Raw genomic sequence first — 19,201 nt, forward strand, 5'->3', positions numbered from 1 at the left:
TTTTCCAGCCGTTTGGTAAAATTCTCCGTTTGTAGTTCTTCTGGAGACGGGGGAGGGTTGGCTGGATCCACATGTTTGGACGAAGAACAAAATATTTTGTGGATGCGCACACTAAATATGTAATTCACAACACCTTTTGAACAAAATTAAAACGATGTTTTGTATTACTTGCATGGAATTAGATAGGATTTGTGTTTAGTTACCGTCTCTAATTACTGCTCTCCATCCAGTTCTCTCTAGCTGCCTTCATCCCTTTCTTTTTGGCATAAATCACTTCCATGTATTTGGAAACAGCTTCGGGTTTGCTTTTCTCTTCTGTCTTCAAGGCCTTCTTTGTTCTAGGATGTCATTCGTGATCAATGCTTGTTTCTTATTCCTATGTCGCCCTAGACCCTCCTATGCTGTCGACAGTAGCGCCCCTTTAATGTTTCCAGTGAGTGTGTCTGCATCTCCCTCCACCAGGTTCAGTGCGCCAAATGTTCCTCCGACTGTTGCCTTGAAGACTTCTGGAACATTAGGTCTTGCAGTTTCTCCACATCTGAGAGAATTCGGGATAATTGAGAGTCGCCTCGCTTTAAACTTCAGCTTCAGGTTCATTGAATAATGCCATGGTCGCTATGTCAGCGCCTGGCTATGTCCTTGTTGATGCTCTCCTCATCTTCAGACTGTGGTTTAGTTTGTTTTCTGAACTGCGATCACTTCTCGTTATGAAATTCATTAATGTCTTCTTTGTTGCACAACTTAGTCGCTTCTGATGTCGATTACAAATATTCTGCATACCATTGGGTGTTGTGTGCGTCTGGTGACAGTTTATACTTACGGGGGTTATATTTATTTCTTGGACAGATTTGAAAGTCAATAGCTGGTTGCTATGGCGACTACCGTGCGTTGATTCATTTGCATCCAAGTGAACACCAAGGCAGCTTGCGGCTGTAGCTTCATGCAATCATCGTAACCACGTATTTGTATGAATGTGGGTGTGTGGGTGGGCATGTGGATCCATGCAAATAGTAATCGTACTCCACTCAGTGTGTCATGTCTCTCTCATCATCATTAGCAACAGCAGGTCGAAGAACGGTTCAAGTGTGAAAAATAAACTTGCTGTCATCTCCAGTATAAAGTAGTCGACTTCATCGGCCATTTAAGTTCTGCTTTTAAAAACAGACTAAATAAAAGACAGAAAAAGTTCTTTAAAAAATTTAAAAATCGTCGATAAGAAGTCATCAAAGCTTAATGCACGAAACGTCGGCCATCTTTGCTCGATATACTCTGTATTAATCTTTTCTTCCACCACAACCGTTACCTCCAGTCGTTTCATTTCTGCAACATAATAAAGGAAATTTCAATATATAAACCAAAACATATTTATTGTTTTATACAATAATAAGAAATTTGATATCTTGCTCTGGAAGTCAAGGTAGCACTCAAAATAAAAGAAATAATACGAGATCTCGTGTATCATGACATCATATAATAAAGACAAAAATGTAAAATTTACAATAATAAACGTAAAAAATCAACATTAAATAATAATAGAAGTCTGATCAAAACACGTAGAGAAGTTATCAATAATATTAAAACAATCAGTAGTCTGAAATAACATTTAGGAAAGAGATGTAAATAACCATTCTGTAGGCGGGCGGCTACAACACGTGACGGTGTCTCTGGCATCAGGGGGATGCATAGGAAAAGTTTCTTTAGTGGTACACATCTCTCGATGAGGTTGACAACTGCCTTTTCCATTTCCAGGTATCCCTCAGCCTCCAAGCCCAACGTCAGGCAACTATTATCACTTACTCCCACTACCTCTGAAACAGGAGCAGAACTGCATCACTCATCACCTTTCTGGTTCTTCCTGCCTGTTCATTCATCTGTTCATTCGTGACCACGTGCTATGAACAAAGTTAGCAAATAAAGACATCACTTACTGGGATTGATTTTGGGTGGAGTTTATAAGGAATAGGCACGCATTTCTAAAAAAATGCCGCAGGTTTTTGTTTGTTTATTTATTTGTTTGCTTGTTTAAAAACCTTCTCAGCATGGAAATACAACGAAGGAGATTTTTTTAGAGACTGGCTGTCAGCGGAAAACATTATTCCACGATATGAAATTCATGACTGAACGTTTCTAGAGCTTTCTGTCCTTTCCCGGTCATCGTCCTCTCAGCCGTCATCTTCAAACGATTCCAACTCATTTGATGTCGAGACAGCAGTTAAGGGAGGTCAGCGTAGAGGTGGGGGAGGTAATCAGAGTGTAAGAAGATATACGTCTAAGCAATCGACGTATTTTCTAGTTGCTTCTAGAAGGTCAGCAGAAAAAAGTTGGGGCTGTGGTACTTCGCAAACCGCAGTTTATTGTCTGACAGTTGTTGGCTGTTTGTTACTTTATTGAAGGAAAGTGAGGGAGGAACTCTTACTAAAACGTCGATTAGGCGAATCATTGAACTGTCATCTCAAGGACGATGGTAAAGGCCTCTTACCTCAAATAAACTCTAAAGGGAAAGAAAAGGGTCTCCTCACCGATGGTGTTGAAGAAAATGCCAGAGACATATCCGAGGAAACGCGCCACGTCAGCAAACGTTATCTCACACATCCCGCACATGTCCCATAGAACCACCTGCAGAACAAGAAGGGAAATGTCTCCAGGAGGGTTTGTAAGGACACCGATTCTCCCTCACCCCAAGTAAGGACTCTTTGCTCTTTCCCTTTTATCAACTGCACGTAACTCTTTTATGCCCACGTCCATCCATCCTCACCCATCAGTTCTCTCGTTCTCACTCTCTCTCACTTACACACAAATCAGTCCTCAAACACATGCGTATAGAGCACAAACATATGAATACACGCACAGGATGTGTTGACACGTTGAACACATGTTGTGGAGCTTTTCGAAACATGCCATAGAAATGGACATAGTGATGGGTCCAGTGTGGACTGTGGAGTGTAGACCTGGACATTCTCACTTCGCGAAGTGGCGGTTTACACGTGTTCCATCGCTTTCTCGCCTCTCGCTCCATTTCCAACTTTTCTTTTAAACTTCGTAATGGGCATGAAAGCAATTTTAGCACCGGAACTCCTAACTTAAAACTGATTTGTAAGATATTGTCATTAATCTTCTCCCAGGCTCTTTGTTTCGAGTGTCCTCATTCTGATAACAACACTAGCACCGCAGGTGTTCTTCGGATTTTTGTTGACCAGGAGGTTCTCTACAGACACATCTTCTTAACTCACAAAACTCTTTTGTTTTCATTAAACACTGCTTTCTTTAAATTTCACTTATATGGTCAAAAAACAAGGATCTGCTTTGGGTAGAGAAGAGAGATAATTTGGTAAGATGACTGGTCAGATGGAAAAGACAACAATTCATCTCATGTGTCCCAGACATAAAGGCTGACCAAAAAGAAGAGCTCGCTAAGATGACAGATTTCGTGCCTCGTTTTATTATTATTATTGTTGTTTTTGTTGTTGATGGGGTTGTTGTTGTTTGTTGCTGTTGTTCTTCTTGTTGTTGTTGTTCTTCTTCTTCTTCTTGCTGTTGTTGTTACAAAAATGCCAACAAATCTCTGTTCAGCGTACTTACTCTGGTCAAAGGCATTGACGCCACGAGCACACGAGAGTACTCCTCGAAGGTGTATGCATCATATAACCTCACTGTGACAGTTAGTGACGGACACCGCTGGACAGCGAGCGACCAGGTGTGCGAGTCGATGGCGTGCACCACCGTCGTGTTCATCACAATGTCCAGGTGGCGCAGCGTTTGTGCGCAGCCGGTGATGAGCTTGTCCAGCACGGCCTCACACAGGTAGTGCTGTATGGTTCAGAGGAAGAAAAGTGAAGGTGTTAACGAGTGAAAAAAAGAAACTAACCTTAATAATGTATGAAAAAGCGACATTTTATAGAATACCTTGCAATGTATACAATTCTTGTCGTTTTCAGATCTGCTATGAAATATCTGAGTTGTTACATACTTTTTCTAGCCATCATCAAGAAAGACTAGTACTACTTTCAGCTAAGTGTTAGATGCCCAGATTGGAAAAGACTTTAGTAACAAACTGACTAATATGAGAAAAAAAATACAAAACGGACCACAGGACATATGGGAAAACAAAGGAATCAGAAGTGTCGGTTAGCTCAACACCTGCATTGCTCGTCCTACGAAGCTTCTTCGCGTATCTATGTGTAGTTGTTTGTTATCGAAGGAAAGGGCGTGAGGAAGATTCATGGGACCACTTCTACTACTATGACCCCGTTAACCCCGAGGTCACCCACGCTATTTTTACGGCTTCTTTAAGAAGGGAATGAAGAATTATTAAAGAATCGAGGCACATGAGGGAGTCACATTTACAAAACACCCCACGTTTGACACGAAAGCACGGTGAAGGTCTACCTGGTCCACACGCAGGAAAGCGAGCGCGGTAAAGCGACCCATGACCTCGGTGAAGGTCCTCAAGCTGAGGTTCACTGTCCGACGCTGGAAGAACGCTTCTAGTTTGAGGGTGATGATATTCCGCCTGGTCATCAAGGGCAGGTCATCAGTGAGAGCCTTCAGCACCCGCAGACCCTCGTTGTGTGTGAACTCGCAGAAGAAAAACTCGGCCTCTTGCAGCATCGGTTGCCGTTTCAGCAGCAAACACAGGGCTTGCACCATCTGGGCAACGACAGGGCAGCTGATGATACCATGACATCAACATCAGAAGATAACACAAGTCAAACACACAGTTAAGCTCAATGTTGCTGGCATGTTAGCAGATTGTGTGGGTGTCGAGAGCTTGCTACAAACAGGCTGCAAATTTGGATTTTTATTATTTTTGTAGAAATATTCACATTGGTTGACCTAAATTCTAATTGTTGGTGTTACTTAAGGGCGCAGAGACCTTCCAGCAGATGACTTGTTGTCAAAGACTTGTTGTCAACTGTCCATGTACTTGTTTCGCCGCGCAGAAAAAAAAATGAAGTGATCTGTAATTTCAAACGATCGAGCTAGTATTCAGCGAGGGGTATAGGTAAAGTTCTTGTTTAAAACATAGGAAAACTAAAGGGCGGATGTTGTAGTGAAGTGACATTTTTAGTATAGCAATGCACTAACTGAAACTCAAGTGAAAGGCCTCCCTGTACCTCACTGTCTACTGCTGCTATCTTGTACTTCATCTTTATGTTGTTCAGTGTGTCTATATGTAACCGAGTGTTGCGTGGTGAGGGGAGTAGAACAGTGACCACAACAGTCCAGCACTCAAACCAGAAAGGCAGGAGCCTGTCAGCAGTTACACAATTCTTTTAATGCCAATAGATCTACAGTCACGGCTGCGTCGCTTGTCTCGCGCCTTCTCTGCGGAGTTTTCTCCCCTGTCCTTACGTCACAGCTCTGCCCTTATAGACCTCGCGGGTGGGTTACTTTTCGCGCTCTTTTGCATCAGCATTGTTTTCGCGCTCTTTTGCATCAGCATACTTTTCGCGCTCTTTCACAAGCGTACCTTTACTTACTGGCATGCATCAGCATTTTCTGCCTAACAAGCGCTGGACTACCGGCCCTCTACATATAGTACCTCATTCAGTGAGTCTATAGTACCTCACTGTTTACTGGCTGTTATCTTTCATTTATCCTTAGTGGTCTGCGCCGATATTGTGATCTATCTTGGTCGTGATGCTGCGCGTTATAAGTTCCCATTACAATCATTATTAAACAACTGTCAAAGGATAAGGTAATGAAAGGGACGTAACCAACGTAAAAAGGTAGCGCGTGTTATCTCCCATTTCTGATCGTTTTGGTAGTTGCGTTATCCGCAATCAAAGTTGTTTTCTCAATAAAGATAAAAACAATTCAATCTATTAAAAAAAAGAAATAATCTCTCACATACACAACACACACCGCACACACACAAAACACATAACACACAACACACACCATACACCACACACAGAGGGAGAGAGAGACTGAGAGAGAAATAGCACCTTTTTTCGGTAACCGGACCATTTCTTCCGCAAGTTGGGTAAGAAGAATTCTTGAACCTTGATTGACAGAAGTCTCAGTTCAGCGCACTCATTTGCTGTGGCCACAAACGCTTTGAAGCACTGTACAACGGCTCTGTCCGGTTCAGCAAACTCCAGACTAACGTGCTGCAGGTGCTGTCCGTGCTCACGGAGGAAGCCGTCGTAACACCCCTGCTGCATATCGGTTCCTCGAAACTCAAAACTGCGGCGACGCCAGAGGCAGGCCATTCGAAAGACTCTGTGCCAGGCCTTACAGGCCAGTGACGCTTGACACCTGTCCCCATCCTTTAGGTAGCTAAACACATTTACTAGTGCCTCCTGTGGGAGAGCGTCCCATGGGACAGCAGGGAGGTCTTGGCGTCTTTCCTCTGGCGTCGGCCGAACAGTGAACATGGCACCCATAGTAAAATCCTTGTAGCAGCAACAGGTACTTTAACTCTCACGTGTGACCAGACGAGCGTTGTTCCGACTACAAGTCACGTGTTCATTTGTCGTCATTTTGTGAAAGACGCGTCAGAGCACAGAATACGTCAGAGTTAAAACTTAATAATACGTCACGCTTGACAGAGAGAGAACATGGCTGTGTTTGACGAGGTCCTCAAGGTTGTCGAGTAATATCCAAGATACATGCACAAACTTTTAATGGATGTCCGTGTCTACCATATTTTTTTTGTTTCGTTTGATGTGTTGCACTCAGTGCAGACGTCGCTCTGCATTCGTACTTCGTAAGCTAGACTGGCTTCTTCTACGTCAGTGCAAAAACTGGAGAGAATCCGTGGCTACAAGTAAGTAGTCTATGTACATCAATGTTTGTGGACGTGTAGTCAAGTACGTCAGTGTCTATGAGCGCACAGTCCAAGTACAGAAGTGTGTGTGGACTCATAGTGTAAGTACAACAATGTCTGTGGGAGCCTTTTTTTTTTTTTTTTTTGATTGGTTTGCTGGCTGGCTGGCTGGTTGCTTGGTTTAGGTTGGGTTGGGTTTTCTTTTGTTTTGTTATGTTTTTACCTGACCTGTCTCAGAATTATCAGCGGCAGGCATGCAGATAGACACATATTCTGGTGATTCCTCTACATTACCGTCTTAAGTAATAAACCGAGCTCATCTATTAAAGGTCTTTTTATTCCTCGATGTTGATATTATTATTGGCATTATTATTGTGAGTAGAGTAAGGTGATACATTATTGTACGTTGGTCAGCAAATATTTTACTTTAATATCCTTTACAAGCTCAACTATTAATATTTTATTTAATTTATTAATTATTAATATTATGTGTAATTTATGTTTTCTAAGTTGAAGCATAAATTCGAATGAAGTTACTGTCAATAAGTTCAATTACATGAAGTAATTTATAGGCTCAGTGTATCTACCTCTTTGTCTCCTCAACACAACCTTGATCCGGCAATGACATTTCGCTAGATGTTCGCCGATGCAAAGTATCGGTAACTTTCACTACAGTCCGACTAACAGTCAATTAATCGACAAAGGTCGATTCTCCACACACCTGAAAGCTCCATGCGGCAAACTACTTTCGGATATTCTCTCCACGGCATGTCTATCGCAAGAATTCTACATAAACATCAATTAAAATTTATGATTCTTGTCCATTAATTCTGTGATCCAGTTGTCATCTAAGAGTTCTATCGAGTATAAGTAAAATCTGCTCTATATTACTCATCAAAACAAATTTCTTTGTGCAGAAAATCGTACGAGGGGAGATAACCATGAAGAAAATGTTGACCCCGCATGATAAAGACTGGCACCAGCACCACTCGTGCGAATATTTCTACACATGCGCAGTGGACACTAAGAATGTGACCAAAGTTCTAAAAGGCTGCCGAACTCTGATTATCCGGAAACATCTGGAACGATTTGGAATCATCTGAATGTCGTCTTGAATGACAAGATCCACGGAGAGCTTCATCTGGACACGACTGGCATAATCTGAATACCAAGCCAACCATGACATCCAATACTGGATCTTTCATACCAAAGACTGGGAACAGAGAAAGTGTTTGTCGGTCATCGTGTCCCAAGACATAAAAAGGATTAACTGAATTCGTTAAAATTCCGAGGTTGTTTGTAAGGTCGCTGTCCCACGTTCGCATTTGTCGATGTGTATATACTATTCGGTGTCGATTTTTATGGGAATGAGTCTTGAGCAAAGGTGTGTGATACTTGTGTTGGTCGCGTGGCTGCCACAAGCTCACTGACAAACAGTTCACGTGCAATGACAGATATTCAGCCTCTGCCGGTCTTTGACAGACTTTATCAATGGACGCCATTGTTGCATCGTCAAGAAGGCAGCGAACTGTGACTTCCACAAACAGAAGGCACAACAACAAAAAGATGTGATGTTTGTGTTTTCTTACAGAATAAAAGACTTGTTATTGAAATAATAAAAAGAATTATTTCTCCTCCAAACTAAGAGTGAATCTTTTGCAATTTTGAATGAAAAGATCAAGGTTGTGTTGATGAGACAAAGAGGTAGATACACTGAGCCAATAAATTACTTCATGTGCTCTCAAGCCCATGCTAGACTATTATTCGCTGATTTCTCTTCGGCCTTTAACACTATCCAGCCACATATCCTAGCTCGAAGACTCCTCGACGAGTTTTCCCTTGATCATCAGCTAGTGTCATGGATAATTCACTTTTTGGTCGACAGGCAGCAACGAGTTCTTGTCAATGGCACTTTTTCCGACTTGACCACCACATGCACCGGCTCACCTCAGGGATGTGTTCTATCCCCGCTTCTGTTTATCCTGTATACCAACAGTTGTCGCAGTAGTCATGAGGGTCACTATCTGTCAAATTCTCTGATGACACTGCACTGCTGTCTCTCCTTAGCGGGCCAGTGCACACTCACGGTGATGCTTTGGACGAATTCATTGTTTGGTGCGATGACAACTTTCTAGAACTTAATGTGAGTAAGACGAAGGAGATTGTCTTTGACTTCCGTCGGAATTCTCCACCGTGTCCCGTCTGTGTCATCCATGACAAGGAGGTGGAAATTGTTTCTGCTTTTAAATACCTGGGCACCATCTTCGATAGGGCGACTTTGCTGGGATGTCAACACTCAATCTGTCGTGAAGAAGGCTCAACAACGCCTCTTCCTTCTCCGGAAGCTGAGGTCTTTCTCTGTCTCCCCCAATTTCTTCAGCTTTTCTACAGATCAACATATTGAGAGCGTGCTGTCCTTCCTCGTTCATCTGTTTCTATAATAGTTTTATCGGTGAAGGACAAGAGCAGCCTACATCGTGTGGTATCCACCTGCTCCAGAGTCGTTGGATCCACCCAGAGTTCTCTTCAGGATCTGTATAACAGGAGGACTCTACTGAAAGTGCTGCATCCTTCGTGATGACAGGCATGCTCTGTCGGGTGAACTTGTCCAGCTCCCATCAGGTCGCCGATATAGTAATGCCTGCATGCAGGACAAACCGACTGCGGCTGTCTTTTGTTGCTTCAGCCGTCAGACTTTTGAATGGATTATGAATGTGATGTGCATGCAATCATGTATGACTTTAATCGAGCTGGTATGATTGTCTGCAACATGACTGCCTGTGGATTTACTCTATAATCGAGCTGCAACTGAATTGCCCTCTAGGGATTAATAAAGTATTATCTTATCTTATCTTATCTTATCTTATCTTATCTTATCTTATCTTAATCCATTTGCATCCAAGTGAACACCAAGGCAGCTTGCGGCTGCAGCTTCTTGCGATTATCGTAACCACGTGCTTGCATGAATCTGTGTGTGTGGGTGGGCATGTGGATCCATGCAAATAGTAATCGTACTCCACTGACAGTGTGATGTCTCTCTGTGTTTCTGATATTGCGTGCGCATGTATGTACAGAGCTTGTGATGTGGCTTGCTCTTGGGAATGGTGATTTGAAAATAAGCATCACCATCATCATCAATCATCAATCATCAATCATCATCATCATCATCATCATCATCATCATCATCAGGAGCAGCAGCAGCAGGTCGATGAACGGTTCAACTGTAAACAAATAAACTTACTGTCATGTCCAGTGTAAAGTAGACGACTTCATCCGCCATTTCAGTTTTTCTTTTAAAAACAGACTAAACAAAGACAGAGAAAGCTTGGTTCAGAAATCATGATTCAATATATTTAGTTTTGCACACGATCGTTAGTAAAACTAACGAGGCAATAGTAGGTCATTCAAAAATTTTTGAAATCACCGTAAAGAAACTCATCACGGCTCAGAGCACACAGTGCTGGCCATCTTTCCTGGATATATCCTGGTGACATCTTTACATGAACAACCGTCACCTTCAGGCGTTTCGTTTCTGCAACATAATAAAGGAAATTTCAATCTATAAATCAAAACATTTTGATTGTTTTATACAATAATAAGTAATTTGATATCTTGCTCTGGAAGTCAAGGTAGCACTCAAAATAAAAGAAATAATACGAGATCTCGTGTATCATGACATCTTATAATAAAGACAAAAAAGGTAAAATTTACAATAATAAACGTAAAAAATCAACATTAAATAATAATAGAAGTGTGATCAATATACGCAGAGAAGTTATCAATAATATTAAAACAATATTCATGTATCAGTAGTCTGAAATAACATTTAGGAAAGAGATGTAAATAACCATTCTGTAGGCGGGCGGCTACAACACGTGACAGTTTGTCCAGTGTCTCTGGCTTCAGGGGGATACACAACGAAAGTCGCTTTAGTGGGATACATGTCTCCATGAGGTTGACAACTGCCTTTTCCATCTCCAGGTATCCCTCAGCCTCGTCGTCCACCTTCAGGAATTTTTCAGCCTTTACGCACACTTCCTCTGAAACAGAAGCAGAACTGCATCCCTTAGCACCTTTCTGGTTCTTCCTGCCTGTTCATTCATCTGTTCATTCGTGACCACGTGCTATGAACAAAGTTAGCAAATAAAGATATCACTTACTGGGATTTAGTCTGTTAATGATGGGTGGAGTTTATAAGGAATAGGCACGCATTTCTAAAAACGTGCTGCAGGTTTTTGTTTGTTTATGTATTTGTTTGCTTGTTGAAAAACCTTCTCAGCATGGAAATAAAATGAAGGAGATTTTTTTAGAGACTGGCTATCAGCGGAAAACATTATTCCACAATATGAAATTCATGACTAAACGTTTCTAGAGCTTTCTGTCCTTTTCCGGACATCGTCCTCTCAGCCGTCATCTTCAAACAATTCCAACTCATTTGATGTCGAGACAGCAATTAAGGGAGGTCAGCGTAGAGGTGGGGGAGGTAATCAGAGTGTAAGAAAATATACGTCTAAGCAATCGACGTATTTTCTAGTTGCTTCTAGAAGGTCAGCAGAAAAAAGTTGGGGCTGTGGTACTTCGCAAACCGCAGTTTGATGTCTGACAGTTGTTGGCTGTTTGTTACTTTATTGAAGGAAAGTGAGTGATAACTCTTACTGAAACGTCGATTCGGCGAATCATTGAACCTTGTTGTTGCAAAAAATGTTATAGCATCAAAGGCGATCATCGAACTGTCATCTCAGGGACAATGGTGGAGGTCTTACCTCAAATAAAGGCTAGAGGGAAAGGAAAGGGTCTCCTCACCGATGGTGTTGAAGAAAAGTTCTGACACATAGCCGAGGAAACGAGCCACATCAGCAAATGTTATGTCACGCCTACCGAACGTGTCCCATAGAACCACCTGCAGAACAAGAAGGGAAATGTCTCCAGGAGGGTTTGCAAGGACACCAATTCTCCCTCACCCCAAGTAAGGACTCTTTGCTCTTTCCCTTTATCAACTGCAAGTAAACTCTTATATGCCCACGTCCATCCATCCTCACCCATCAGTTCTCTCGTTCTCACTCTCTCTCTCACTTACACACACAAATCAGTCCTCAAACACATGAGTATAGAGCACAAACATATGAATACACGCACAGGATGTGTTGATACGTTGAACACATGTTGTGGAGCTTTTCGAAACATGCCATTGAAATGGACATAGCGATGGGTCTAGTGTGGACCGTGGAGTGTAGACCTGGACATTCTGTGAAAGTACCGAAGTAGCGGTTTGAACGTGTTTCATCGCTTTCTCGCCTCTCGCCTCTCGCTCCATTTCATACTTTCCTTTTAAGCATTTTAACTTGCTCTCCTAATGGGCACGAGAGCAATTTTTGCACCAGAAATCCTAACTTAAAACTAATTTGGAAGATATTGTCGTTAATCTTCTCCCAGGCTCTTTGTTCCAATCGTCTTCATTCTAATAACAACACTAGCACCGCAGGTGTTCTTCGGATTTTCGTTGACCAGGAGGTTCTCTACAGACACATCTAGTTAACTCACAAACTCTCTTGTTGTCATTAACACTGCTTTCTTTAAATTTCACTTATCTGGTCAAAAACACCGATCTCTTTGGTAGAGAAGAGAGATAATTTTGTAAGATGACTGGTCAGATAGAAGAACAACAATTCATCTCATGTGTCCCAAAGTTAAAGGCTAACCAAAAAGAAGCGTATTATTATTGTCAAAAAAAAATGCTGACAAATCCCCTTTCAGCGTACTTACTCTGGTCAAAGGCATTGTCGCCACGAGCACACGAGAGTAGTAATCCTCGAAGAGATAGCATACATCTAACCTCACTGTGACAGTTAGTGACGGACACCGCTGGACAGCGAGCGACCAGGTGTGCGAGTCGATGGCCTGATCGTTCCTGTTGTCCATCACAATGTACAGGTGGCGCAGCGTTTGTGCGCAGCCGGTGATGAGCTTGTCCAGCACTGCCTCACACAGGTAGTGCTGTATGGTTCAGGGGAAGAAAAGTGAAGGTGTTAACGAGTGTAAAAAAGAAACTGTGTAATCTTATTAATGTATGAAAAAGAGGAATTTTATGGAAACCTTGCAATGTATACAATTACTGTCGTTTTCAGATATGGTATGAAGTATCTGAGTTGTTACATACTTTTTCTAGGCATCATTAAGAAAGACAAGTACTACTTTAGGCTAAGTGTTAGATGCCAGATTGGAAAAATCTTTTATTAGCGAACATGTGGCAGAAAGGAGGGGAAGGTTCTTCGCTATCCATGTCTTCCTGTTATTTTTGTCTCCATTTATCCTGCATTGAATTCTCGCCAGCATTCTACAGTCTGCCGGGTTGTCTTTTAAGTATTATATAGAATATAGGAAATTTGTGAAATATGATATATTTCATACATTGACACCCATTTCCAGCATTGTATATGTTACCAAGGTATTCTATAGAATGCCAGGTTTTACACATTGCCGATAACATATGTAATAGAAAGAACAGAAATCTGGACGAACATATAACGAATGAAATAATGTTGACTACATACATACACGTTTGTTCACATCTTATTATTAGATATACTATAAATAAAGAGTAAATGTTATGCAAATACGCATCGATACATCCATGCACTGATTGATGAATGTATACATGCATGAAGTCGAGAAAGGACACGCTGTACTGTACCCGATAATACAAAACTTGACAAAGCATGAGCAATACTTGGAACAAAATATGACGATGATTATTCATTCATATTTTGGGAAATACTATATTACATTGAGGTTTAATCATTTGAAAGAAAGCAGCTGCAGTACTGCAGAACTTTACAGATGAACTTTGTCAAATTGTCTTCCTGATACCAAGATAACAATGAAGGAAATTCAGGTTCGGTCTCTCCAGACCTTCAATGGAAGAGAGTTATCGTATCTTCTTTGCAGTTTTAAAGACTTCAAAAATTGGCAAAATGTCTGTCAAAAATACATGTCGTTTGAAAATAAGTGCAAAAGAAAAACCAAAATTAAAGTTGAGCGTGAACATTCTGACCCTCTGTCTTCCAACAAGGGCCGCGGACACATCTGACTGAGTACAAAAGACTTTATTTACTGTCTTTGCTAGGTACGAAGGAGAAATCCTCGCTCATTATTTCTTTACCCGACATTTTCAGAGACGCCTTCTGGGACAAATAAAGAAGTCACTGAGTAAAAGTGTAACCTGTCTTATTGCAGAAAAGGTCACCAAAATGAGTTTTCTCGATCTCACTATAACATTATGAGACTTTATAACACTTACTATCATACATATTTCACACTTTGATAATATGAGCAATTCAAAGCAAAAGATGCTAAATTCGGTTAGCTCAACACCTTCATTTCTCGTCCTACAAAGCTTCCTCACGTATCTATGTGTAGTTGTTTGTAGTGATGGAGAGGGCGTGAGGAAGATTCATGGGACCACTTCTGCTACTGCGACCCCGTAACCCCGATTTCATCCCCGCTATCTGTACGGCGAAAAACGTCTTTAAGAAGGGAATAAAGATTTATTCAAGAATCGAGGCACATGAGGGGGTCACATTTACAAAAAACCCCACGTCTGACACGAAAGCACGGCGAAGGTCTACCTGGTCCACACGCAGGAAAGCGAGCGAGGGAAAGCGACCCATGACCTCGGAGAAGGTTTTCAAGCTGATGTCAAGTGTATGAGGTTCAAAGAATTCTCTAAGGCTCAAAGTGGTGATATTCCGCCTGGTCATCAAGGGCAGGTCACCAGTGAGAGCCTTCAGCACCTGCAGACCCTCGTTGTATGTGAACTGGCAGAAGAAAAAGTCGGCCTCTTGCAGCATCGGTTGCCGTTTCAGCAGCAAACACAGGGCTTGCACGATCTGGGCAACGGCAAGGAAGCTGATGATTCGATGACATCAACATCAGAAGATAACCCTACTCAAACACACAGTTATGCTCAGTGTTGCTGGCATGTTAGCAGATTGTGTGGGTGTCGAGAGCTTGTTACAAACAGGCTGCGAATTTTGTATTTTTATTATTCTTGTACAAATATTCACATTGGTTGACCTAAATTCTAATTGTTCGTGTCACTTAAGGGCGCGGAGACCTTCCAGCAGATGACTTGTTGTCAAAGACTCGTTGTCAACTGTGCATATACTTGTTTCCTCGAGCAGGAGGAATCCGTCATAACACCCCTGCTGCATCTTGGTTCCTCGAAACTTAAAAGTGCGGTGACGCCAGAGGCAGGCCATTCGAAAGACTCTGTGCCAGGCCTTACAGGCCAGGGACGCTTCCAGCATGTCCCCATCACACAGGTAGCTAAACACATTTACTAGTGCCTCCTGTGGGAGGGCGTCCCATGGGACAGCAGGGAGGTCTTTGAGTCTTTCCGCTGGCGTCGGCCGAACAGGGAACCTGGCACTCATGGTAAAATCCTTGTAGCAGCAACAGGTACTTTAACTCTCACGTGTGACCAGACGAGCGTTGTTCCGACTACAAGTCACGTGTTCATTTGTCGTCATTTTGTGAAAGACGCGTCAGAGTACAGAATACGTCAGAGATAAAACTTAATAATACGTCACGCTTGACAGAGAGAGAAGATGGCGGTGTTTGACGAGGTCCTCAAGGTTGTCGAGTAATATCCAAGATACATGTACTCGCCTCTCAGTTCGGACTACAGCGCTCTAACCACTCGGCTGTTCACTTTATCATTTACAAATGTAGTCTGTGTTCAGTCAAAGGTTTATTAAATTCGCTATATCAGTACCCTGATGAAGTATTATTACTTAAAACAATTAAATGATGACGTGTCACTGTCGCTCTCATTTTCACCGGTTCGCACACTAATCACGTCTGTGTGCGACTGCTGTTTCACTGTTAAATCAGGCGAGATAACCACTGAGTTTACACAGTTTGGTGCCGCCTCGGTCATACCCATGGCACTTTCACACGGAACATTGTTAACTGGTCTGATGGTCGTTGTCTGTAAACCGCACGCGTACGGCATGTTGCGATTCATGCGCGTCGCTCGGTTCCGCATCGCTAGGCAGCGAAAGGAGCGATGCAGTACTGGTTGTAGCTGTGCGTCCTGCTTGTCCTGTGCCTGGTGCAAAAGCTGTTCCAGGACATTAGTACCTAGCTGCACCGGAACACTGTCACTATATCTGGTTGCTGGGATGACCAGCAGTAGGCAGGGGAGATTATCAGTCCTGCCCCCTCCACTCGTATGTCCGCTTGAATGTATCCTTAGTACGGGAGCATTCGGCCATCCGCACACTCAACACGTAGCACTTCTTGAAGCGGACGGACGGCCAGGTGTGCCAGTTTCTGGCGATGCAATGTCTCCGTCACCGTTGATACAGTGGCACCTGTATCCAGCAGCGCTGCCGTGGTTACACCTTCGATGCAGACGTCTACACACGTGCTGGGTCCTATCAATGTTTTCTCGCAAGCGGGGCCGTATGCCGGCTGACGTTGGTCAACCCATTGCCCCTTTCTGCAGGACAGTAGTTTAGGGTCTTGTGCAGATGGTCAATGCGCATGCGACACCCCACTTTGATGTGGCCTTGCCGCCACACCTGAAGCATGTAGGCCCGTCGTCATAGTAGCGGGTGCATGGTGGCCGCTGGTTTGGCGCTCTGCCGCCGCAGGTTCGTTGCCTGGACCTTGGTGCAGTTGGCGCCGCACGACTGCACCTCGGCCGACAGCTTCCTCACTCTGCACTCCAGTCTTTGGCCGGGATGGCTTGTGCAGCGTTGACCGCCGCTTGCTTTCCAGCACCTGTCTTGTGTGCTGGTCCATCGGCCTCCTGCTCGGCCTGCCTTAAGCTGCGAAATAGAGCGTCCACGTCTGTCTCCATTTCGAACTTGTATGCAGTTCGATCCTTTAGGGGTTGCCGTAGTCCTCCCCACAGTCTGCAGCTCAGCGTCTAGCTGTATGCGCGTCTTTCTATCAGGCGCGCACTCAGGGCTTGTGTCAGGATGTCTTCTATGCGACACCGCCACTGCGTGACATTCTCCCCTGGCGCGCAGTGTAGAAGGACCCGAGTAGGTCTTGGTCACACACCACGAGACCGAAAATACACTCAAATTTCTGCAACAGTGTCGCGTGCGGGCCCAGACCCATGGCCACTCTGGCCGCCTCGCCTCTCAAAGAACGGCGGAAAGCCTCCAACACTACAGCGTCTGTATACCGCCCCCGCAAACACATCAGTTCATACCTCCACAGGTCCAGCGCTGTGTCGTTCTTGCCCCCGGAGAATGGCGGCAGTCGCGGTGTCTGTGGTCCGCTGGCATTCAGCGGCGCAGTCTCCACTCCATCCCTTGTCGCAGCGTACCCTGCCACCCATTGGTGTAGGTCGGCAGAGGTGTCGGCTGTTGGCTTTGCTTCCATATTTCTAAAGGCCTCCAACACTCGCTTCTCTTCTTCTGTCAGTTCCATCGTCTCTGGCGGCACTAAGCTGACTTGATCAGTTCACAGTTTCGCCCAGTGCCCCACATTGGGCGCCAAAAACGTAACAGGGTAAGATTCATGCTTTTTCCCAATCTCTCCTCAACAACAAAAAGACAACGCTCTCTGTCCTCCGACCCCCACACCTCTGCGCTCTCTCCTCTTATTCTTCTCCTCTCTTCTTCATCCCCCCACCCGTCCAAACCACAGCCGCTCACCTGCATCCTTGAGTTGGCACCCGGCCCCTGATCAGCGACCACCCCTTCACACACACGCTACAATACACACATACCTCCTCCTTGGGGGTGTGCATGATATTTCAAAGTATTAACTGACACTAAACACACATACTGGCATTTTCAAAGGGAAACATTGAAGTATATGTTGAAAACTGCTTAATATATTCACTGAGCATGGGAATTTGAACATACCAGATGTAATATCTTTGACAAATAACAAACTGCCATCATTAATACCAGAGGTTAATTTTAAATGTGCAAAACTGAGTGGTATATCATAAAAGAACGCATGTCTCGATAAAAAAGTAATTCCTACATTTAAGACCAAACCCTTCACACACACACACCTTTCACTTCATTTAGCCATTTTGAGATTACTTCATATTGTGAAAGTTCAAAGTCTGTTCTATTCACTCACCAAGTGGTTTTTCATAGAACAATCTAGAAATATGTCTATTTATCAATACAAACACCTACTCCTATCCTATTTACTTTTGCCGAGCGCAAAATTAGCGAGAATAGAGAATGTTTGGGACATCGCAACACACTCCATCACGTGCGAAACATCGTCACATCGCATACCGGACGAAAGGTCATTCCGTGACCTTTCAAACAAAGGCTGGTTCAAGGCCGATACAAGCTCCTACGCTATGATTCGAGCTCTTTTCTAGACGACACAAAGGGTCGGAAATTTCCTTAGATAGACGCATGCGTAACATACTTTGCCTATAGCCAATCAGAATTCACTAACGCCGACCTCGACGTGGTCATAGGTCACACGAACACACTTCGGCAGTGTTCGGGTATCCCGCAATGCAACTGTCATGGCCTCCGGATGTAAACAAATGGCGACAGTACCTCACAGCTTTTTCTAGGATATTTTCTTTCTGGGACATTAACGTTAATATTAAATGTTCATTGTGCCTGTCAGACGCTCATTTCTTCTCACAATACCACGTGCGAAAGAATAAAAACCACGAGGACGTTCTTAGACCGTCGTAGCAGCTAAAAATAGTAACTTAGTGAACTGAATTCTGCTGTCTGCTGAAAATAAAGCGAAGTTTTCATTTCTGCTGCAAACCTCGGTAGTAATCAGGACTAGATGTGAACATTTACAAATTCGAGTGAACTTGCAATGCTAGTTATTTATGTACTTTGTCTGGAATGTAAGGAAACAGCTTTAAATCATTTGCACAGATAACAAAGGTTGGGTGGGGGTTGCATTGTCTTACTCAAACCAAATGTAACAAAGAGAATGTGAAGACAATTATGTGTAACACTCTTGACAAATAGAATGAAAACTGCTATCTAGTCAAGTTTGTAGCCATTCAGTATCTAGAGAGCACATCATTGTCAGCCCCCTAAAAGGTCAGGCAGCTGGTGCTTTTCCCAGAAATCTTTGACAGAAAATAAGGAACCACCTAGCTACAAAAATCAAACATCTATAATCTATGTGACTACAGATGTAATTCATAAAATAATCCTAGCATACAGAGGAACAGAACACGATAAGCTTATTAAATTCTGGTGCACTCACTGATGTATTTCTAGAATTCATGAATAAGTTATACTTCTTCTTATTCCTATTCGCCTCCAGTGGAGCATAGGGCCTCAAGAATAGGTTATACTCTCCTATAAGCTTTTGAAATAATTTCTGTAATGAGAGAATTATATGTTGATGATCATCCCATCACCCTGCAACTGAAGGCTAAGAAAGATGAGAGGGTTTCCTACT

At 43.2% G+C, this 19,201-nt stretch overlaps 2 protein-coding genes across 2 annotated transcripts in view; both read right to left on the reverse strand.

The window, feature by feature from the left end:
- Positions 1-138: 138 nt before the first annotated feature.
- On the reverse strand, positions 139-6,462 carry LOC112556976 (F-box only protein 39-like). Its single transcript, XM_025226501.1, has 6 exons — positions 5,949-6,462; positions 4,387-4,647; positions 3,580-3,807; positions 2,520-2,616; positions 1,626-1,808; positions 139-1,320 (listed from the first exon to the last, which is right to left on the reverse strand). The coding sequence occupies exons 1-6, from the start codon at positions 6,387-6,389 to the stop codon at positions 1,166-1,168; spliced, it is 1,365 nt and encodes a 454-aa protein (XP_025082286.1). The 5' UTR covers positions 6,390-6,462; the 3' UTR covers positions 139-1,165.
- A 3,654-nt stretch (positions 6,463-10,116) lies between these two features.
- LOC112556977 (F-box only protein 39-like) overlaps positions 10,117-19,201 on the reverse strand; it is an 81,325-nt gene continuing 72,240 nt past the window's right edge. Inside the window, exons 3-6 of the mRNA XM_025226503.1 lie at positions 12,536-12,766; positions 11,576-11,672; positions 10,621-10,812; positions 10,117-10,304 (exon numbers count right to left, since the gene is read on the reverse strand). Coding sequence (XP_025082288.1) covers positions 10,177-10,304; positions 10,621-10,812; positions 11,576-11,672; positions 12,536-12,766 — 648 coding nt within the window. The 3' untranslated portion in view covers positions 10,117-10,176. The remainder of the gene's footprint in view (positions 10,305-10,620; positions 10,813-11,575; positions 11,673-12,535; positions 12,767-19,201) is intronic.

Source organism: Pomacea canaliculata, linkage group LG2 (genome assembly GCF_003073045.1).
Source record: "Pomacea canaliculata isolate SZHN2017 linkage group LG2, ASM307304v1, whole genome shotgun sequence".
NCBI classification, from domain to species: domain Eukaryota; kingdom Metazoa; phylum Mollusca; class Gastropoda; order Architaenioglossa; family Ampullariidae; genus Pomacea; species Pomacea canaliculata.

Excerpts from the sequence above, each read along its gene's own strand:
- LOC112556976 (XM_025226501.1), bottom strand. The coding sequence starts at position 6,389 with ATGGGTGCCATGTTCACTGTTCGGCCGACGCCAGAGGAAAGACGCCAA. Across the intron at positions 4,648-5,948 it reads GGTCCGGTTACCGAAAAAAG|ATGGTGCAAGCCCTGTGTTT; the intron begins GTGCTATTTCTC and ends GTCGTTGCCCAG. Across the intron at positions 2,617-3,579 it reads CGTCAATGCCTTTGACCAGA|GTGGTTCTATGGGACATGTG; the intron begins GTAAGTACGCTG and ends CTTGTTCTGCAG.